Here is a 23503-nt window from a genome sequence, read left to right as displayed (position 1 = left end):
CAATAGTAATCAACTCATAACCAATCTTGTTTCACCTGGAGCTTCTTTCTTTTTTTTTTTATTAAAGAAGTCTTTTTTTTTTGGTTTTTGGCCGGGGCTGGGTTTGAACCCGCCACCTCCGGCATATGGGACTGGTGCCCTACTCCTTAAGCCACAGGCACCGCCCCACCTGGAGCTTCTTAACCTCAGCATTACTGACATTTTAGGCAGGATAATTGTTGTGTGTATCAACCACACACACAAGACAAGGCAAGGTCAAGATCTGACTAATTGGGCTGCCAAAAGCACAAGGATTCAGACAGTTTGGGAAGGTTGAGGCAAGAGGATCGCTTCAGCTCAAGAGTTTGTGAGCTATGACACCACGGCACTCTACCCAAGGTGACAGAGTGAGACTCTGTTTCAAAAAAAAGAAAGATTCAGATAGTTTATTATTAACACAGCAAAAGAAACAGTAGCCAATGTGCTGGCTTCCTGTAGTCCCTGGCCCACACTGAAACAAAAGGGGCCAGATGACCTTGATTCCCATTGCTGAGAAACACTGTAGCTTGCAGCTAAGTGTTTTTCTGTTTTACAGCTCTATATCAGGAATGGCAGGGCAGGAAGTCCCACATCCCAACTAAAATGAGGAGGCTATAAGAAAGTGCCTCCACCGGCTGGGCATCGTGGGTGGCTCACACCTGTAATCCTAGCACTGGGGGATGCCAAGGAGGGCGGATTGCTTGAGCTCAGGAGTTGGAGACCAGCCTGAGCAAGAGCAAGATCCCATCTCTAAATAAAAATAGAAAAATTAGCCTGGCATTGTAGTGGGTACCTGTAGTCCCAGATACTCAGGAGGCTGAAGCAGGAGGATGGCTTGAGCCCAGGAGTTTGAGCTTGTTGTGAACTATGATTCCATGGCACTCTGCCTGGGGTGAAGGCAGAAAGGAAAGGAAAGAAGGAAGAAAGGGAGGGAGTGAGGGAGAGAAACTGCCTCATGACAGTTTCTCAGGAGAGATAAGGAAACAAGTGGGAAGTGGCCTTGGAGTAACTTTTCATAGGCCTCCCATCCTGTTATGTTGCAAGAGTATTATCATTAAGGCATCCTTCAAGGCTCAGATGAGCTCCCTTTAAACCTTTCCCTGCATGGACACATTCAAGGTCATCAGGATGCCGTGGCAGAGCCATTGTCCTACAATGAAGGACTGTCCTGTGCATTGTAGAATCTTTAGCAATATCCATGGCCTTACTCGCTAGATGCCTATAACACAACCCCCCAAGTTGTGACAACCAAAAATGTCTCCAGACTTCAATAAAGGTACTTTGGGGCAAAATTGTACCCAATTGAGAACCACTGATCTAGAGCTCTATTCACTTCTTGCATGCAAACAATGTATTCCATCTGCAAATATTTCATCATATATTTCAAAATAAAGTTTTGAAAACAAACACATGCCATTATTAAACCTAAATAATTCAACAGTAATTCCTTTATAACATCCAGAAATTATTCAAATTTCTAATTATTTCATAAATGCTGTCATTTTTTATAGCATTTTGAATTTGTGAATCAGGATCCTAATAATACAGTGTACGCATTGCAAATGATTGATGTGTCTTTTATATTTTTATTTATTTATTTATTTTTGAGACAGAGCCTCAAGCTGTCGCCCTTGGCATCATAGCTCACAGCAACCTTCAACTCCTGGGCTTAAGTGATTCTCTGGCCTCAGCCTTCCAAGCAGCTGGGACTACAAGCGCCAGCCACAACGCCCAGCTATTTTTTGGTTGTAGCCGTCGTTGTTTGGCGGGCCCAGGCTGGATTCAAACCCACCAGCTCTGGTGTATGTGGCTGGCGCCTTAGCCACTTGAGCTATAGTTGCCAAGCCTGATGTGTCTTTTAGATCTCATTTAATCTATAATTTCCTTGCAATTTTTTGGTTGAAGGAACAAGATTTGTCCCATAGAGTTTCCCACAATCTAGATTTCATTGATTGTATCCCTGTGGTAACATATTCCTTTATCCTTTCTATATTTCTTGTAAATTGTTCTCAGATGAGAGGAATGATCAAAGCCAGGTTCTATTCACTTGGCAGATTATTTCATAGAAGCATATGGCTGTGCATGTACTTCTATCAGGAGTACATAAAACGTTTGGGATTGTCTTTCTGTCATGTTAGTAGTAGTTTATGCTAAGCGCCTAAACCCAATCATTCATTAGAGAGTATAAAGTGGGGATAATCAATACTTTCTTAATTATTCATTCTAGGATGAGGCCCTTCTCACCATTTGGTCACCCAGAGGGATAGTTTGTATAGGAAAGGTAAAATAAATACTTGCTTCTTTCTAGTTTCCAGCTTTCAAACTTATATATTTGTTCCATAGCATTCTTCATGCAGACATATGAGATTTTGTGGGGGATTTGGGGTAGTATTATGAAATCATGGATTTAGACATATTAAATCCATGGATGAGTTTCAATCCACTGCAGTTCTTATCCTTTCTGATGCTTCAATTTTCCATTTTTGGTTGGTAGGAATCTTTCTCTTCTTCAAGTTGGTTCCTTAGTCCTTTCAGCAATTTCTATCTTCTTCTTTTTTTTTTTTTTAAAGGATAATAGCCAGGCACAGTGGCTGACACCTGTAATCCTAGCACCTTAGGAGGCTAAGACACATGGATCGCTTGAGCCCAAGGGGTTCAAGACCAGCCTGAGCAACATAATGAGACCCCATAATAAATGAAAACACTAGCCGGGTGTGGTGGTGGCAGCTATGGTCCCAGCTATTTGGGAGGCTGAAGTGGGAGGATTGGTTGAGCCCAAGAGCTTGAGGTCACAGTGAGCTATGACACCACTGTGCTATAACCTGGATGAAAGTGAGACTTTGTCTCCAAGAAAAGGTAATAAAATTATATATTCCCATGAGTATTGTTATCTTCACAGTTTCAACTGAAGATCCTCTGTACTTACCACATTTTTGTAAGTGTTCCACAAAAGTGTTACTCAGTGTGGGGGCCTTAAGCAACACCTGTGAGTTTGTTCAAAATTCGAATTGAGGCTCGGCACCTATTGCTCAGTAATTAGGGCACTGGCCCATACACCAGGGCTGACGGGTTTGAACCTGGCCCGGGCCAACTAAACAGCAATGGCAACAACAACAACAAAAAAAAATAGCCGGGTGTTGTGGTGGGCACCTGTATTCCCAGCTACATGGGAGGCAGAGGCAAGAGAATCACTTAAGCCCAAGAGTTTGAGGTTGCTGTGAGCTGTGATGCTACAGCACTCTACCCAGGGCGACATAGTGAGACTCTGTCACAAAAAAAAAAAAAAAAAAAAGAAAGAAAGAAAGAAATTTGAATTGATAGGTTCTACCATAGTCTACTGAATTAGAATCTTTGGGAATGGGGCCCAGGAAACTGTGGTTTAACAAAAAAGAGAGCTGTGTCATTTGGGGGTCAAAATCTGCGTATTAATAATCTCTCATCATCTCTGCTTCGCTCTAGGTGATTATTCTGCATATTAAAGTTTGAGAACCTCCATTCTACAAAAATTGACTTCAACTGGTGTGCCTGAAAAAATTTTAAATATTATTAATTAAATTATTTGAAAAGAACTTCCAAGCATAGTATGCATATTCTATTTTTTAATCTTATATATATATTTTTTGAGACAGAGTCTCACTTTGTCGCCCTGGGTAGAGGGCTGTGTTGTCACAGCTCACAGCAACCTCCAGGTCTTGGGCTTAGGTAATTCTCTTGCCTTAGCCTCTTGAGTAGCTGGGACTACAGGCACCCGCCACAAGGCCCAGCTATCTTTTGTTGCAGTTTGGCCGGGGCCGGGTTTGAACCCGCCACCCTTGGTATATGGGGCCGGCGCCCTTCTCACTGAGCCACAGGCGCTGCCCTTTTAATCTTATTTTTGATTAACATAATTTAAGTGTGTCACGTAAGTTTGACTTTGGGTTCAAGTGTGCCACGAGACAAAGAAGGTTGAAAAACACTGCTATAGATACTTGGAACTTTCCACTTATAGTCAATTTACAGTGATTATCTCTAGCCCTTCAGCACTCTCTCACCAGAGTAAGCCACTCCCTCTCTTCTTACTGGATAGCGTTAGGAGGACAATCATCTTGAGAAGGAGTATTTCTGATATTTTCCAAACAACTAAAACTCAATCAAAATTTGAAAGGTGCATAATAAATTTGGTTTATATCTCTTTAGATTCAAAAATTCAGATTTGCTTATATAATAACTGATTTTCATGAATGACTTTATAAAGTTGCTATGATGAACATTTCTAAACACTTATTCCAGGGGCAGCGCTTGTGGCTCAGTGAGTAGGGCGCCGGCCCCACATACCGAGGTTTGCGGGTTCAAACCTGGCCCAGGCCAAACTGCAACAACCAAAAAAAAAAAAAAATAGCCGGGTGTTGTGGCGGGCGCCTGTAGTCCAAGCTACTCTGGAGGCTGAGGCAAGAGGATCGCCTAAGCCCAGGAGTTGGAGGTTGCTGTGAGCTGTGTGACACCGGAACACTCTACCGAGGGCGACATAGTGAGACTCTGTCTCTACCAAAAACGAAAAAAAGACTTATTCCAAAAAATGTTTTGAATAGTGGTAGTATGTATGTGTGCTGAGGACTGCCATGGTTCACTGCTAATGATTTTGCACCTTTTGAGTTCCTACAATTGAATATTGGGGTGAGGTTATCTGGACCATTGTTTCAGAAATAAATGATTATTTTTTTTTTGAAGGTGTGCTTATCCCATGCTTGCTTATGCTCTTACTCAAGAGCTGTGGTTCCCAACCTCCAAGCCCTGGACCATTACCAGTCAGTGGCCTGTTTAAAAACTGGGCCTCACAGCAGGAGGTCGGGGCAGGCAGATGAGTTAGCTTCCTCTGTATTTACCGCCATTTCCCATCGCTCTTATCACCACCTAAGCTCCGCCTCCTGTCAGCTCAGCAGCAGCATTAGTTCTCATAAGAACACAAACCCTATGGTAAATTGCACATGGGAGGGATTTAGGTCCTTATGAGTATCTAATGCCCCATGATCTGAGGTGGAGCTGAGGTGGTGATGCTAGTGCTAAGGAGCAGCTGCAAATACAAATTATTATTGGCAGAGAGGTTTGACTGCACAAAGACCATGATCAATCAATTGCTTGCAGACTGATCAAAATCATCCCCTCCCATCAGAGGAAAAACTGTCTTCCAGGAAACGGGTCCTTGGTGCCTCCAACGCGGAGGGGACCCATGTTAGGGGAGCAAGGAGTCCAGTGCCAATGTGAGTATTTCCATCCTCATCTGTTTACATCCCTAGTGCTCAGGCTCCAGTTGAGTGTGAATCTCCTTACTTACTGCCTCTGTCCAGTTATTGCTGCCGCTGCTGGGCAGTACAAAGGAGAAGGTCCTGGACAGGACCAGGATCCTCAAGTCATAGTTCTTTTTGGCCATTCGAAGTTTGAAGCAACTCACAGAGTTGTTGAGATGAAGAGTGGCATTTTGGGCAGCCGGAAGGCTGGGGAACACAGCCCACAGCCACGATGGTGTACAAGGCAGCGAGGTCTGAGTGGCAGCCATTCTCGGCAGTCCCTCTATTGTCCCCCACCACCATCACCCCCACCAGGCAGCCCCTGAGCATTCTTGAGCCACTGGATCTTGGCACTGGACGTAGTAAGGTGCATGAAGAGTTTGGCCACCTCAGTACAGGTGGTGCCCTCAGAAAGATCTGTCACCTTTAGCACCCACCCCAGGACAACGTCTGCCATCCCCAGGTCAGTGGAGGTAGATTGAGTGCTTGTCTCTTGCCCCAGTTTCCATGCTTCAGCCCACCCTGTCCCTGGTGCACTGTGTACGTCGACTGGCTGTGGAGCAAGAGAGGGCAGATGGACAGATTGTACTGCAATGGCTGGTGCAAGAGGGAGTAGCACCCATCACCCTGTGCTGGGTCCCCAGGCCCAGGGAACTGTGTGAAGACAGGCAGGGGACTGAGTCCCGTGCAGACACTGCTGAGGTTGGTGACGGGAGAAGGTGTTGGAGACTGGGTAGGAGATGTGAGTGCACAGCACTCATCTGTGTGCTGGCCTGGGACTACTGTCAGGATTGTACATGTCTCCAGGCTTCTTACCCTGCTGGTCCATGCTGTAATAGGTTACAGTGACTCCACTGGACCATGGATGGTTCTAGGGGGGCTGGGGTTCCATTACGAACCTTCACCTGCATAACCACCATAGCTGGTCCAGATGGTGACACCCCTAAATACTGCTGTGGCATCTGTGGTGGACTGCAGGGAGAGGGAGACTGAGGCATCTGGTACTGCTCAGAGTCAGGAGGCTGCAGAAACCCCACAGAAGGGCTTGTATTGTTCTGCTGAGCTGGGGGATCATGCTGTTATATACCAGTACACCCCCTGCTGGGAGGCTTCTTTGCACAGACTGGCTTGCAGGGACCAGCATGGGTTGCTGGACCACATTTTGTGAGTCATTACCCACTGGAACTTGGTAAGAAGGCAGTGGAGTGTACTGAACCACCATGCCTTGCATCTGGCCCCCCACACTGCTCCTCTGGTTGCTGAGCAGGCCCTGGTTCTGTGGCTGCTAGACCCCAAACATGCCTTGGTAAGCCTCCTGCTGCTGGTTAGGCGTCATGGGCTATAAACTAGGTAGCTGTTGACCATGCTAAGCCACCAGGCGAGAAAGAGGTTGACATTGCCAGTTGGAGTTAGGATACTGTGCAGGAGGATAACAGGAAACCTGGATCTGTTGAGGGGGCTGCATGTAGCCCTGGGGTGGCAGGACTTTCTGAGCAGGTGGCGCATGGCTAGAGCTGGAATAGCTGGAAGTGGGGGAAGGGCTGTTCCGCGGAAGCCATGATGAAGTCGATCAGCTGAGGTGCTGGGAGATAAGTGGGGGGCGGAACAGAGCTGAGGATAGGTCAGCTGCTTCAGTAGAGCCTTGGCAGCTAAGACTCATTTGTCCAAAGGGATTGCTGAGGTCATCTGCCTGCGAGACCATGTGATTGTTGCTGAGGCGTGGGTGGGAGAGCAGGAAGTTACTGCTGCTGCTGGGCAGTATAAAAGAGAAGGTCCTGGACAGACTGGGACGAGGTGACCTGGTTGCACACTTCTGGGGCAACTAGTGCGATACCTGGCCTAAAGATCCTCCTGCACTGCCACCTTTCCTGCTGACAATGCTGTCACCTCAGGTGAGGATAGAGATTCCACTGAAGCCACTGGCTTTGGTGACAGGGAGTTGCATTCTCCGGACAGAGCCATCAGAGTCTGTGCCACTCCAAGGTCAGGGCTCCGGGGATTTGAGTTTGCTGTCTCTGCTGCTCTGGAGGCTGCTAGAGGTACAATTCAGCCCTTCATGGTTCTCCCTGATGTCATTTAGATAGCCATTCCGGCCAGTCTCTCGGACAAATATTTTCTCTTGGACCCTTTGATATTCCTCCTCTCTCTCTTCTATTGACTTGCTCCTCCTCCCATCCTGCAATGGAACTCTAATCTGGCTGTCATCTTGGTCCATACTGGCATCGCCTCTCTTGAGAATGAATCTCTGTTGAAATTCTGTATTCTTCTCATCCTTTATGTTCTGAGAACCTCTGTTCAGGCATTCTTGTATTACTGTTTTTATTGAACATGACAGCTTTCCCAGTTTGACAGTTACCCAGTATAATAGCATCTGGTAAGATGAGGTCATCTGAAGGAACCTTTTGAATTAGTTATTGTTGCCATTAATAAATTTCAGAATCTCCTGTTTTAATCTTAGTAGCATCATTCTGTCCTTTGGGTTTCTTTCTTTCTTTCTTTTTTTTTTTTTTCAGTATATTTACAAGAAATTCATGTAGGTCTATTCCAGTGGAGTCAGTATATTCTTGGCTGGAGTCTCTGATAGCATCTTCCGTGAGACCTTTTTTTTTGTTTTTGTCCTGGTCTTCCTTTTCAAAGACATCTTTTGTGGACTTGTCTTCCTCATCATAGGGGTAACTGATGTGCCATTGAATTATATCTTGGGTTTCTAGTAACCCATCACAAAATGGGGTGGAGAACTCCACTCATTGCCAGCCTGTGCACCAACTTCAACTTGGAATTAGACTTGGCTCCTTTCCTGGCATGACCATGGTTTGATTCCTGCTTTTGTGTCTCCTGACGCAAACTGGTATCTTCACTTTCTTTCTCCATGTCTTCCTTACTCGGAGTCTTAGATGTAAACTTGTCTTTGTTTACAGATTCTCCCACCAGTTTTTTTTTTCCAGATTCCTTCATTATTTCCAGGGTCTCTTGAGTAGTGTTACTGTTAGAAATGGTCTGCAATACTATACAGTAGCCTCTATGGACCTTTTAGGTGGCCCGAGCTGGGAGGTAGCCTGAGTCTCCCCCTAACCCCCGTCACTGGCCCACGGCCACTGTGCTACAGTCCACAGTGGCCATGCTTCTGGGGGATGGCTCTTCTGGGCTGCAGTTGTCCTTGGGCTGAGGACACCAGAGCAAGGGGATCTGGTGGGAGAGGGGAAAAGGGTGATGAGAAGGAGTGGGGGGAGGGGAAGAAAAGAGGGAACTAAACCCGAAAGGGAGAAAAGGAGGGAGGAGAAAGTCTGAAGGGGGGGGTCCTGAACTTTTAAAAGTCCCGATGCTGAGCCCCAGCCCAATTAGACCAGATCTCTAGGGGTTGGAAATTGGGCCTCAATATTATTAAAAGCTCCCAACAGGATTCTAATATATAAGCAAGGCTGAGAATCTTGTGCAGTGAGGCAGAGGATGAAAGACTTTATTAAGAAATGAACTTGGATCCTTTGCTATTTTTTTTTTTTTGAGACAGAGTCTCACTCTATGACCTGGGTAGAGTGCCGTAACTCATAGCTCACAGCAACCTCTAACTCTTGGGCTCAAGTGATCCTCATGCCATAGCCTCCCGGTTAGCTGGGACTACAGGCACCCTCCACAGTAGCCCTCTGTTTTTAGAGATGTGGGTCTATCTTTTTGCCCAGGCTGATCTTAATCTCCTGAGCTCAATCTAACCACCTTGGCCTCCCAGAGTGCTGGGACTATAGGCGTGAGCCACCATGCCCAGCCAAGATATCATCTTGAATATCCTGATAATATCCTGCACTGGCACATACTAAATAGATCAAATATGAGATTTAACAAAAGCTTTTATCTAGTTAGGTTGCATCATTAGATGTCAAACTAACTAAATGAAAAGTTTTCAACATGAGGGCTATTGAAAGAGAGCAAAATGAGCAGCACATGGGCAATGTTGAGATACTGAGGCAGCATGCAATGAGTGGGGGCTTTTTTTTTGAGACAGAGTCTCACTCTGGCACCCTGAGTAGAGTGCTGTGGTGTCATAGCTCACAGCAACCTCAAGCTCTTAGGCTCACTTGAGCCTCTCGAGTAGCTGGGACTACAGGCACCTGTCATAACATCCAGCTATTTTTAGAGATGGGGTCTTGCTCTTACTCAGGCTGGTGTTGAACTTCTGAGCTCAAGCAATCCACCCACGTCGGCCTCCCAGAGTGCTAGGATTACAGGCATGAGCCACCACACATGGCCTCAAGTGGGGGCTTTGAAATCCAACAGCCCCAAATTTAAAACTTGGCTCTGCTACTGACCACCTCTGCGACCTTGAGCAAATTATTTAACATCTCGAAGCACCAGTTGTTATCTGCAAACTGGACATAATGTCTGTGCCTGGCACAGAAAAAGGTTTCATAAATTACTAAGTATTTGAAATTACAGACAATGTATTGTTCAGAATATCTGGAGATAAGATACCAGGTCCAGCCCATACTGGAATGTGTGGTAGGCAGAGTACTGGCCTCCCAGAGATGTCTGCATTCTAATCCCCAGAACCTGTGACTATGTTACTTTACATGGCAAAATGGACTTTAAGGATGTCATTAAATTAAAGATTTTGAGATCCTGGATTATTCAGAGTCACCCAGTGTAGTCACCAGGGTCCTTTTAAGTGAAAGAGGGAAGCAGAAGGCTTAGAGAAGAGGATGTACAGAGGCTGGAGTTACGCCACTCATTGCTAGCTTTGAAGATGGAAGAAAGCAGGCTAGGAGCCACAGAATGCAGGCAGCCTCTAGAAGCTGGAAAAGGCAGTGAAACAATTCTCCCAAAGAACCTCCAGAAGAAATGCAGGCCTGCCGACACATTAATTTTAGTCCACAGTGACCCATTTCAGACTTGTGACCCTGGTTCAGAACTTTAAGAGAATAACTTTGCATTGTTTTAAGCCACTGAATTTTTGGTAAATTGATACAGCAGCCATAGGAAACTAATACAGAAGATTAGATTAAACCAGATCTCTCTTTGAACAATCGAAGATTCTGAGGGTAGATTTTGCAAGATAAAATATCGTTTTGGAGACCACGTCATTCAAAATCTATTAGGCTAAAGCTCGAGGATTGTAATAGTAGTTTACTTGTGAATGAATATATCCTCCCTGGCCTCAGTCTTGATCACTCACTTCCCAGTCAAACTCATTCATATCACATTCAGAAGGCCCCAGGCAAAATCCTCAATACCCTGCAGTATTTGCTGCAACACTGGAAACTGTACCTGGTACAGCAAGGAGGAAAACTGGTTATGGCTGATCAATAACCAAGAAAGACAAATTCTTAGGAGTATATGAAGAAGTGTAGATCTGGTCAACCATTCCAGAGAACAATTTGCTAGTAGTATCAAAAACCATGTATCAAAAGCCTTAAATGCGGGTGACTCCTGTGGCTCAGTGAGTAGGGTGCCGGCCACATATACCAAGGGTGGTGGGTTCAAACCTAGCCCCGGCCAAATTGCAACAAAAAAATAGCCAGGCGTTGTGGCGAGTGTGTGTAGTCCCAGCTACTTGGGAGGCTGAGGCGAGAGAATTGTCTGAGCCCAAGAGCTGGAGGTTGCTGTGAGCTGTGACGCCACGCACTCTACCAAGGGTGATAAGGTGAGACTCTGTCTCAAAAAAAAAAAAAGCCTTAAATGCATATCATTTACCCACTTTAAAAAATCCTTTCATGGTTCCTATAATCCTATAATTGCTTATAGAATAACACTTAGGGAGGCTGAGAGGAGACAGCAGTATATCCACCTATGTTGGCTAATTGACTGACCAGTGCTTGTACTGATCAGCTTGGTCTAGCTTTGAACCTGGTTAGATTATTAACTTTGAAGCTCCCTGAGCCACCTTTGGTACATTTTATCTTTTTCATTAAAATCACTGAAACAGTTATCGTGACTTGTAGTTTCAATGTTAATCAATGACTGGCCTTGTACCTTTATCATAAACTATCATTCAATTTTGTTAAATAAATTAAAATTGTATGTGTGTGAAATTGAGCTATTACCTATAGTTGAAAACTACCTACAGTCTTACTTATCCACTGACATTCAGATAATATATGTGGTGTGCAAGAGTTGTGGATCCAAATTATGCTCAAATTCAAGTGAGGAATCTGGATCCATTTTTTTCTGTTGTATTATTTGTTTTGGTTGTATGTCTGGACTCAAACCCCATGAAAAAAGGACCAAAATTTACGCAGCATTCTTGAGTATGATGGTGCTTGCATTTGGAGTTTTGATTAAACTGCGCTACATGTGTGATTATTACTCGTAAACAGATGATTAGATATTAATTAGACAATAAGTGATTGTAAAGTACTTAGAAAATAAAAGTGTTTATAAATACCACCAAGTAATAGCAACAATAATTCTTTACAGACTACACAGCTGCTAATGTCAGTAAGAATGATTTATTCTAGCTAAGGGCAATTTTAATTTATGCAAAAAACCCTGCCATCATATCTGTTTTGCTAGAGCAAAACAGAATATATTGTATTTACATCTGATTTTATCATCAACATTTAGATAAATACATCTTGTTTTAATAAAAAAAAAATCTCTTTTAAGACCTCCTCAAACACAGATGCAACCAAAATGGTGTCCTTGAGTGCTGAGAATTTTGGAGCTCCTTACTGCTCATCTCTCTGACTTCTGTCAAATATTTATTTCTTTCAAATATAAAATGTAAGATGACATTTTCTTAGCCTATCTTCATTTATGCAGTAGGTTTGTCATGTTGGGTCTGTGCAGTTGCTTCCTAGTACCTTAAAATCATGCTAAGACTCAATAAATTTTGGTTAAATGAATGAGTGAAGGTCAATTTTTTTTTTGGTTATTATAGAATTAGGAAAAAGAAGAAAATCTATTTTAAGAATAAAACAAAGCACTTTCATTCTGTCTTCTTGATTTTTTTCCAGAAAAATTGGGTTTGAAGTTTTGACTATTTCTGTATCTATTATTTTTCCTCCAATGGCCTTTATAGGTCATGAACCTGTATCAGTCCCATTCTTGACTCACTGGTGAGTCTGTGTTTATTTTTCTGTAATAAGTAAATTCAAACACCTATAATAAGTCCATATCCATGGTTGCACAGATATGAAATGAACTGAATGAAAAAAGTGAAGAGTGCTTCATGTTATAAAAATTCAATAGAAAAGGGATGAAGGGATTATATTGGATGATGAGATATGCAAGTTAGCTCAGCAACCTTGTTAATAAAGCAAATATAGCTACTATATATCAAACAGTGAGGCAGTGTAGTTTGGTGGAAAAGAATGTTGAACTTTTTTTTTTTTCCAGCAAGATTGTACATAGCTATGATTTAATAAAAATAAATAAATAAATAAATAAATAATGTGTGATTGTTCACCTTTGTTCCCCTGACCTGCATTAGTTTGGTAAGAATGTTGAACTTTGATTGAAGAGAACTGGATTAAGGCCAGTCACGGTGGCTCATGCCTGCAATCCCAGCACTCTGGAAGGCTGAGGTGGGCTGATTGCCTGAGCTTACGAGTTTGAGACAAGCCTGAGCTAGAGCAAGACCCCCATCTCTAAAAACAGCCAGGTGTTGTGGCAGGTGACTATAGTCCCAGCTGCTTGGGAGGCTGAGGCAAGAGAATCAATTGAGCCTAAGAGTTTGGGGCTGCTATGGTGAGCTATGATGCACTCTACCAGGGGCCACAAAGTGAGACTCTGTCTCAAAAAAAAAAAAAAAAAAAAAGAAGAAGAAGAAGAGACCTGGATTAAAGTGACACTCTACCACTTACTGTGTGACCATGGTCAGGTCACTTAACCTCTCTGAATTGGTTCGCTCACGTAAAATTTTTCAGTATTAAAATATGTCATGGCCCACAGCTGCTCACGCTTGTAATCCTAGCACTCTGGGAGACTGAGGCAAGTGGATTGCTTGAACTCAGGAGTTCGAGACCAACCTGAGCAAGAATGAGACCGGGTTTCTACTAAAAATAGGAAAACTAGCTGAGCATCATGGCAGGTACCTGTAGTCCCAACTACTTGGGAGACTGAGGCAAAAGGATACTTGAACTCAAGAGTTGGAGGTTGCTGTGAGCTATGATGACACCACAGCATTCTACCCAGGGTGACAGAGTAAGACTCTTGTCTATAAATAAATAAATAAATAAATAAATGTGTCATTTCAGAGTGGTATTATGACATAATAAGGTGTGTAAAAGCACCAAGTAAGGGGTGAAATGCTTTCCACTGCAAAATATTTTTATTACCATAATTTTCCTTGAGTGGTTAAAAAGGAATTAATGTATGGATTTCATTACTTAGTATGGTAGAGTTTTTTTCTGGAATGTCAGGTTTGAGGCCCAAACCATAAGCCACATATGAACAATTGAGAAAGTGGTTCAAAATAGAGGTGCAAAAATAATAAAATTCCATAGGCGGTAATAACGCTTTCTGGGAAATCTTAAATTCTCAGTCAGCTTCACCCTGTGTTTCCCATCTTCCTTCCTTCTTTGTAATAAATTCCTTGTTTGGTAAATCTGAAGCAGGAAGAAAAAAATAAAATAGGAAATGTGGTAGAAATAGTAGTTTGGGGGATGGATTTATAATGAGGGTTTTCAATGTGGTCTTCTTGATAAACATTAAGAGCAGTATGATATCTGTGCTGACATACAAATTAGAGCTAAATGTAAGTTTTCTGTTATGCAGTGGATATAAAATTTCCAGTAGCATGAATAGATTAAAGATGGGGAAATAGAAAGGAAATCTACTTTTAAAGAAGAGAAAGCTTAAAAGTAATGCCTACTTAAAAAAAATAGGCTAAAAGATATTTATATGTGATTCACTTTTTCCATATGTAATGAGGATATGAAAGGTATCCTTCCCGTAAGAAACATTATATTAGAATTTTATGAGGGGGCCACTAGAATGGTGTTTTAGTTTGAGATCCCAGAAACAAACCCAGAGAGAAGGATTCAAGTTCAAGTAATTTATTTAGGAAGTGATCCCAGGAAACACCTACAAGAGTGTGGGCAAATGAGACAAGGAAAGGAAGGCAGTTGATAGAAGGGTGCGCTGTTTAGCAAGCAACCACTATGGCGAATTGAAACTTAATACCACTGGGGAACTATGGAAGTGAGCATAGAGCATGTAATTTGGAGTTACTTCACTTAATGGCTGAGGGAACCAGGGTATTTATACACGGACACCTATCAGTTGTTGATTGAGAGCTCTTAGAGTTGTGAGCTGTTACATTTTCTGGTCCTTCAGTTCTGCCCCAACCATGGAGTTGGGAAGGCAGGGGTTTCTAATGAATGACCAGATAAAGCCCTTAGGTGGAGAGATGCAGGTGCTGTCAGTAAGCAATAGGCCAGATGTTGATTGTGGTAACACCCATAGTCACTACAGTAAGGTCTGAGGGGATTTGAGGAGGGTTCTGACAGCATCTGCTCCAAATAGATTATTTTTGGTTTCCCTTGAAGACCTTTGAGAATGGCATTTTTAACAATTTGATGTTGCTGATATAAAGACCACTTGTAGGAAGAAGAATATTATTTGTATGTCTCTTCCAAGCTTAAGTGAAGGTCTCCATGGCTTGGCTTTCTTATCTGCAAAGTGGGGCAACTCTACCTATTTGGGCAGGGGTCATGTGGGTTATAAGTGTTCCATGAGATGTACTTAGCATAGTGCTAAGAACTAAGAGGCATTCAAGAAATAGTAGAAATTATGTATGTATACCCTGTTTCCCTGAAAATAAGACAGTGTTTTATTTTAAGGTGTGCTCCCAAAGGATGCACTATTTTCAGGGGACGTCTTATCTTCCCTGTAAGTAGGTATTATTTTTGGAGGATGTCTTATTTTCGGGGCAACAGGGTGTGTGTGTGTGTGTATATATATATATATATATATATTTGAGAGAGAGAGAGACACCCTGTAACCCTAGGTAGAGTGCTGTAGCATCATCTTAGCTCACAGCAACCTCAAACTCTTGGGCTCAAGTGATCTTCTTCCCTCAGCCTTCCAAGTAACTGGAACTACAGGCACCCACCAGGACTAGTTTTTAGTGGAGACAGGGAATCGCTCTTGCTCAGGCTGGTCTGGAACTCCTGAGCTCAAGCTATCCACTCGCCTTGGCCTCCCAGAGTGCTGGGATTACAGGCGTGAGCCACCACGCCTGGACTTGGTAGAAATAACATTGATGGTGCTTTTGAGAAGCAGCGCTGAACTAATACGTTCTCACAGAAGGCAGGTCCCACTTGGAGAGGTTATAGGATTCAACAGTCCTGTCTCTAAGTATTCCCTGGGGGTTTTCTGAACAGCCTGCTTGTCTCCAGTACAGTTTCCTCTGCCTGTGCTAACTGGGAATAGATCTCTGCTCTGGCTGTGTTCCTCAGTTCTAGCTCTCTTGTTTCCTCTCTCTGAGATCCATATATCTTTCTATTTGCTCATGAGATTACTACTTCCGCCTCACCCTCACACTAATACCCAGCCCTTGATGCTTTGGAGAAGAGGGTAAAATGTTATTTTTTCCCCTGATTATAAGAATAATATATGCTTATGTTTCCATACTTGCTATAGATAGAAAAATAGATTTTTTTAAAGTAAAACATGACATTTTAGATGAGATAAAAAAAGTAAGACAAAAATTTCTTATAACCCCACAGCTTAACGATTTCACTGTTAACATCTTGGTATATTTCTTTCCAGTGCTTTTTTCTATGCACGTATATATCACATAATTGGGATCATGCTTTTGGAACCATATTTTGTAGCCTGCTTTTCTCAACGATGTAAGTTAACATGTGCCAATAACATTAGGATGTCTTCAAAAGCATGACTCTTAATGCAAATACAATACTATATTATTATATACATATGCTTTCTTGTTTACTTTAACCATTCCTACTACTGCTGTAAGTTGTATCTTTTTGCCATTTATAAATAATTCTGCATTAAGCATCATTGTACATAATTATTTGTGTGCTTCTCTGATTGTTTCTTTTGGACTAAATTCCCAAATGGAATCCCTGGGTCAAAGGGTATGAACATCCTAAAGGCTGTTAGCATTTACTGACAAATGTCCTCCAAGGAGTTTTTAATGATGTCAACCCATGCATAGATTCTGTGTAACCATTACCATAATAAGAATATAGAACAATTTCATCACTGCAGTACACACCCTCCTGCTATCCTTCATAATCACCCCCCATACCCCAGGGGTATGGAATATCTAATTCCATAGTGTGGAATTAACTGGTCATTCACAGCTAAATGTCTTGATAGCATCACAGTGCTCCTGAGGTAAAATAACCTATTCGAGTATTATTAAAAAGTTTTCAAATCAGGTTGCAGCAGCAGCCAAGACTGGTCTCCAAAGTGGGTAGATGTGGTAAAGATTCCTCTCAAGAATGTTGCTTTAAAGAGTCTATTTCTGCCATCGGGAATGCAAAACATGCTGGGATTCAATCAACAGACTTCAGGGAAAGGAGTAGGAGGAAACCAAGACTAGGCTCAAGTAGGATTAGTGGGAATGGAATTAATTATAGAGCTGACCCCCAGGGCAGTTAGACAAGTCTAAATTGCAAGGTTCAAGAACTTTGGAAGATTAAGTGTCAGGTGGGTCTTGGATTTAGCACAAAGTGGCACTGAGAGCTTAGGATCTGACGTAGGTAACACAATGAAGATACTCATCCTTGGCAGGGGTGGCATCTTAGTTTGATGGGACCAAAGAAGATGAGGAGGGGAGGAAAGGATCATCTGCCCACTTTGAGATGGCAAAGGCTGAGGATATAAAGGCATGGTTCAGAGTCTTGATATCAGAACTCTGCTAAACAGGTGAACAGGTGAGCCTCCCACTCTAGAGAATTAGAAGACCAATTAACTCAGTGGTTCAGAATATAGTGGGAGTTAGGTGCTTTCCAGTATGAACAAGAGACTGTAAGGCAGTGGTTCTCAAACTTTATCATGTGTCAGAATGTAAAACACAGATTCCTGGGCTCCACCTTAGTTTCTGATTTAGTAGGTCTGGAGTGAGTCAGACTTTCTGAAAAGTTGCTGCTGCTGCTGCTCCTTTGGGGCCACACTTTGAGAAACAGTTCAAAGGCAAAGAAAATATTAAGATTAACATAACCACATCACTTCCACGTCACTCAGTGTGGATGGGAAAGAGGCTCCCAAATCTAATGCAGGGCTGGGCTCTTTCAGGCTGTAGAGCTAAATCTGCAGCTTGAGGTGTTTTTTGCTTCCAGGATGGCTGCAGGGTAGGAAGGAACTGGCTCCTTTTCAGATGACCCAAGCATCACTGGAATGCCTGTGTCACTGGAGTTTTCTTGTGCATAGGTAATAATGCTGTCCTGTGATGTCATTCTGACATAATGGGGCAGGATCTATACCTATCAAACTGTAATTCTCTGCAGCAGAATTCATTTTCTTCTTTTAGGGCTAGCCCTCTGCTTATTTAAGGAATAATGAAAATAATGTCTTCTTACGCTAGCACAGCACGTTCTCATTTACAAAGTACATTCACAGGATATCTCATTTACTCTCCATGATTCTGTGAGGAAGGCAAGGCTGGTATTTTTATCCCATCCTTTGGGCTACTGATTCTCAAAGAATGGTTCTTATACCTTCAACATTAGCACCGCCCAGAAAGCAAATTCCAACCCCACCCAGACCCACTGAAGCAGGTCTGGGGTCTGGCATGGGCCAATAATTTGTATTTCTAATAAGTTCCCTGGTGATGTTGCTGTTGGCGTTGCTGATACTGAATGCCACTTGGATGTAAACCACTGCTGTAAGTCAAAGTTAAATATTTTGAAGCCCAGGGAGAGACCTGCCTTAAGAGGACTCCTATCTAGTTTATTTTTTTACAACCCCTGCTGCATCCTTGCTCCCCCCTCAATCCTTCAAATCCCAGCTCCATTATTTAAGAGTTTTGAGAACCTGTAAAATGGGGATAAGAGTAGGATCTACTTCTTTGGGTTCTCATGAAGATTAAACAAGATTTAGGTAAATTTCTTATCATTGTACTTGTGTTTAATAAATGTTATTGATATTATTGTGATTTTTACTAATATTTAAAAGTGCGACATTTCACTAGAACGGATACCTTTGTTAAGTTTTATTCTTTGAGTGTGTGTCTTCAGAATGTCCCTCTTAAAATGTGGATGTTCCCAGAGAATTTAGACATTAAGGCACATCACCTTTAACATCTCATGTGGGATGTTTCTCTGATCGTCATAGGCATTTGCCTGTTAAGGGGAACCAGGACTGGTAAAATAGGAGCAAAAGGATTTATAGAGCAGTGCATGAAACAGTGTACTGAAGAGCAAGCAACAGCAAGACTTTTTTGAGGAAACTCAGAATAACTGGAGAGGAGGAAGAGTGGTGGAGGTAGGAAGTCACTGGGGAGGGCAATTGTCAAAGACAATCTACCTCCCTCGAAGTTTGTCCTGGGACAGCCTCAGGGGTAGGCTTCAGGGTTCCAACAGGCCCCAGGGGGATCTGCCAGTGTTCTTGTTGCACGCAGTCTAGGGGTTGAACACTCAGGTGCCCACGGTGAATGTCCAGAGAGGCCTGCAGGCAATTGCCACAGTGAGTTTAGACTCAAAAGTGGCTTTGTCTTCAAGGTGATTCCTATTTGGCAAATATCCCGACTACAACACATTATATACTCATGCCAAGGACATGGTCCTTTTTTAGTGGAGGTCTGCTATGTTCTTTCTCAAGGCATCCCGGGCCCCTCAGGAAGCGGTTTTATCTTATCTGAGTAGTGCAGCCCGGGTCCCTCAGCCCAGAACGGACCAAGACCTTTGCAAATGAATTAAACAGAAAAAACAAAAGCAGCAAGTTCAGGCCCCGTGGGTACAGCCGGCCAGCCAATGAGGCCCAGCCGCTCCCCGGTGGAGTGGTACTATGATGACAGTAGCCAACCAGCGCGCTCCATGCAAATGAGGATACTGTATCCCGCACCAGCCGCTCTAGTGCCGTCTGGTTGTTATAGTGATAAACTGAGGCCTTGCCTCTTGGCTTCTCCGAGAAAGAAAGGGGAGGGGGGTAACCTCTTTACTTCCCCCAGGGAAGACAGAAAGAAGGGAAGAAGGGGGATGGGTAGGGAAGAGAAAAATACGTGACAAAGAAAAACATTCTCTGCCTGGGAGGAGACTCACTGAGGGTGTAGAGCTGGAGGGAGCAGTCACTGGCCATGCCAGTACTTACCACTGATGCTGAGTCAGAAACAGGTATCCCAAAATCCCTTTCCAATGAGCCTCCCTCAGAAACCATGGAGGAGATAGAGCACACATGCCCACAGCCTCGACTGGTAAGTAAAGACAAAGGATGTAAATGTATGCGTGGCTATGGCATAAAAGAGTTCCTTAAGCGCCCGCAGCCAGCGAGGAAAACGATGCTTAGAGGATTTTCATGTAAATGAGAATGGAGCTGCCGCCTAATTCTCCTCAGCTGTTTATACTTAGCTTCTATACCGGGCGCTGCTCTCAGCTTACAAAGCATTATTGTATTGGCTGGGTAGGAAAGGGGCTGCTTGGGGTCTGGGCTGTGTTTCTGTGTTTGGGGAAGAGGGGATGGCCTTTTTCCTTTAAGGTGTATTCTCGTCAGAAGGTAAACACCCGACACTGCGATTTTAAAATTGTATTCTCCCCACAAAGCTTGGGACGGGTCCCTTGTTAAGTTCTAAATCCTAGTTAAGGAATGATTCGTCCCCCAACTGATTTTTGTGCCTAATGCCAGTTTGGGCAAAACGAAAACGACATGGAAGCAAAACTTCCTCATTCGTTTCAAAATGTCAAAATAAATAAATAGGAGTCCCCCGATGATGTATTTAGAAATAATGGACATTTCAAATGAATTGTGAGAAATTTCCAGAGCGTGCTGTGAAGGTTTCTCTTCAGTTCGTGGAAACCTGAGGAAGGTACATTTATTTCGAAGGGACTGCATGCCTTTAATAATGAAAGTGTGGGAACGGGGAACTCATCCTCCGACCAGTGACTGGGATCCCAAATGCATTCAGCCTCTCCGCCACTGCTTACGATCCCTTGGGTAGATGGAGAACTTCCTTCTCACCCACCTCAGCCTGTGTCCTCAAGGAATCAAAACACTAAACAGGCGATGGTTTTTCTGTGACCTGAAGTCATGTGGAACTTAGGGGGGCCTTCTCTTGGAACCCCCAAATCCAAAACACACAGTAGTTAAAGCTATTCTTTCTTTAGAGATGTCCCCCAAGTTTAAAAGGTGCAATATTTTGATTGGCTAGGGAGTTTGACCCTGGGATGAATTTATTTATTTATTTTTGTTAAAGGATTTTGTGATGTAGCATTTTCTGTGAACCCTCAAAATGAGGGCTCACAGACTTGAAGGCAGACCCATCATGGAACTATTATTTCTTTTTGCTTTGTTTCTTTTTTTTTTTTTTTTTTGAGACAGAGTCCCACTATGTCGTCCTCGGTAGAGTGCTGGGGCGTCACAGCTCACAGCAACCTCAAACTCTTGGGCTTAAGCGATTCTCTTGCCTCAGCCTCCCGAGTAGCTGGGACTACAGGCGCCCGCCACAATGCCTGGCTATTTTTTGTTGCAGTTTGGCCGAGGCCGAGTTTGAACCCGCCACCCTCGGTATATGGGGCCAGCGCCCTACCCACTGAGCCACAGGCGCAGCCCGGAACTATTATTTCTGAATAAGGTTCCAAGCAGGCTTAGAACAACTTCCTGAAAAGTGGGAAATCTGGTTCGGCGCCCGTAGCTCGGTGGGTAGGGTGCCGGCCCCATACACCAAAGCTGGCGGGTTACAGCCCAGCCTGGGCCTGCTAAACAATAACAACTGCAACCGAAAACTAGCCGGGTGTTGTGGCGGGCACCTGTGGTCCCAGCTACTCCTGAGGCTGAGGCAACAGAATTGCTAGCCCAAGAGTTTGAAGTTGCTCTGAGCTGTGACACCACAGCACTCTACTCAGGGCGACATACTGAGATTCTGTCTTTAAAAAAAAAAAAAAAGGCAGGAAATCCAAGGACATTATATTAGAGCTTTCTGGGCTTTTGTTCACATTATTTCTAATTTTTAAAATGTATTTTCATTTTCTTAGGGCAGTTTAATACTAATTGATCCCTAGCAGTTTAGCCACTTACTGAATAATACATACAATATAGCATTTAAGTTCTTCTTCTTTTTTTTTTTTTTTCGAGACAGAGTCTATGTCGCTCTCGGCAGAGTCCCGTGGCCCCCGTGGCATCACAGCTCACAGCAACCTCAAACACTTGGGCTTAAGCGATTCTCTTGCCTCAGCCTCACGAGTAGCTGGGACTACAGGTGCCCACCACAACGCCCAACTATTTTTTTTTTTTTTTGAGACAGAGTCTCAAGCTGTCACCCTGGGTAAAGTGCGTGGCATCACAGCAACCTCAAACCCTTTGGGCTTAAGCGATTCTCTTGCCTTGGCCTCCCGAGTAGCTGGGACTACAGGCGCCCACCACAACTCCTGGCTATTTTTGTTGTTGTTGTTGTTGCAGTTGTCATTGTTGTTTTAGCTGGCCCAGGCAGGGTTCGAACCCTCTAGCCTTGGTGTATGTAGCTGGTGTGCCCCTCATTGAGCTACGAGCGCCACCCCCAGTTATTTTTTTCTTGTAGTCGTCCTTGTTTAGCAGGCCCAGGTAGGATTGGAACCGCCAGCCCCAGTGTATGTGGCCGGCACCCTAACCACTGAGCAACGGGCACCCAGCCGGAACTATTATTTCTTAATAAGGTTCCAAGCAGGCTTAGAACAACTTCCTAAAAAGCAGGAAATCCAAGGAAGTTATATTAAAGCCTTCTGGGCTTTTGTTCACATATTTCTATTTTTTCAAATATATATTTTTAGAGCAGTTTAATACTAATTGATACCTAGCACTTTAGCCACTTACTGAATAACATATGCAATATAGCATCTAAGTTCTTTTTTTTTTTTTTTTTAAGACAGAGTCTCACTGTGTTGCCCCAGGCTAGAATGCCACCCGTTAGCCTAGCTCACAGTAACCTCAAATTCCTGGGCTCAACCAATCCTCCTCATCCCTTAGCCTCCCAAGTAGCTGGGAATATAGGCACCGGCCACAGTGCCTGACCAGTAACTATATTCTTAGGGGATACAAAACATCCCAGTAAGTTTGTTACTAAAGGATTTCTTTGGGCCATTTGACAACTTATAGTTTAATATTCAAAGAACGACTGCTAAAAGTGTGTTACAAAATCACTGAGTGGGGCGGCACCTGTGGTTTAGTGAGTAGGGCGCCGGCCCCGTATACTGAGGGTGGCGGGTTTGAACTCGGCCCCTGGCCAAACTGCAACAACAACAAAACAAAATAGCCCGGCCTTGTGGTGGGCACCTGTAGTCCCAGCTACTCTGGAGGCTGAGGCAAGAGAATCGTCTAAGCCCAAGAGCTGGAGGTTGCTGTGAGCTGTGACGCCATAGTACTCTACCAAGGACAACAGAGTGAGACTCTGTCTCTAAAAAAAAAAAAAAAATCACTGTGTGTGTGTGTAGAGATAGGGTCTCACTATGTTGCCCAGGCTGGTGTTGAATGTCTGGGCTCAAGCAATCTTCCCACCTAAACCTCCCAAGGAGTTGGGAGTGGAAGTGCTTATTACTGCACTGGGCCAAAAGTAAACTCAGTGTTCAAATTTGCCACTTCCCAAAAGAGACAAAAGGCAGAGGAGAGACAGGTGGCATCCAGTCCAGTTTGTTATCATTTCAGTCTCTTGGGTCTACTGCTTCTCCTTTCCTTTTCACCTCTTAGCTATTCTACTCCTTGGTTACTTCTGCCTGAGAAAGGTGGGCAGAGAAAATCAAGGAAGCAAGAAAGTTCAAGTTGCTTTCTACTTTCACTTGTGCAATTTATTTCAGGTGATAGCTCACAAGGACCATGCAAAGCTGAAAAGATTTCACCTTCACCTCCCATCCATTTTAGAAATAAGGAAACTGAGGTTCAGAGGGGGTAAAGCAACTTCCCCAAAGGTTACATTGCTTTGAAGGAACAGAGCTGGGATTTGAACCCAGAGCTCTACATCTGAAACGTGGAAGATCCTTTCTCTGTAAGACACTCATAAGTGAGATACATTCCATTCCCATCTTTTTGGCAGTTCTGGTTTAAAGTGTGTGTGCACATGCATGTGTATCATACACGCATGCAGGTGTGATAGGGATGCACAGAAGTTGAACTGTTGAAGCAAGTGTTTTGATCTA

The 23503-nt window shown here is 43.5% G+C and overlaps 1 protein-coding gene and 1 pseudogene across 2 annotated transcripts in view; one reads left to right on the top strand and one right to left on the bottom strand.

The window, feature by feature from the left end:
* Positions 1-23503, top strand: part of PCYT1B (phosphate cytidylyltransferase 1B, choline) — a 117357-nt gene that overhangs the window by 15940 nt on the left and 77914 nt on the right. Inside the window, exon 1 of one of the 2 annotated variants that reach the window (XM_053579790.1) lies at positions 19270-19599. The exons of the other annotated variant lie outside the window; for it this stretch is intronic. Within the exon in view, the coding sequence (XP_053435765.1) occupies positions 19483-19599 (117 nt within the window). The 5' untranslated portion in view covers positions 19270-19482. Of the gene's footprint in view, positions 1-19269; positions 19600-23503 lie in introns of those variants that run through there. 2 annotated transcript variants of the gene reach the window in all.
* On the bottom strand, positions 5288-9809 carry LOC128577899 (R3H domain-containing protein 2-like; annotated as a pseudogene).

This window comes from Nycticebus coucang, chromosome X (genome assembly GCF_027406575.1).
Source record: "Nycticebus coucang isolate mNycCou1 chromosome X, mNycCou1.pri, whole genome shotgun sequence".
NCBI classification, from domain to species: domain Eukaryota; kingdom Metazoa; phylum Chordata; class Mammalia; order Primates; family Lorisidae; genus Nycticebus; species Nycticebus coucang.
The sequence above is the reverse complement of the archived record's forward strand: the minus strand, read 5'-3'. Positions and strand labels throughout refer to the sequence as shown.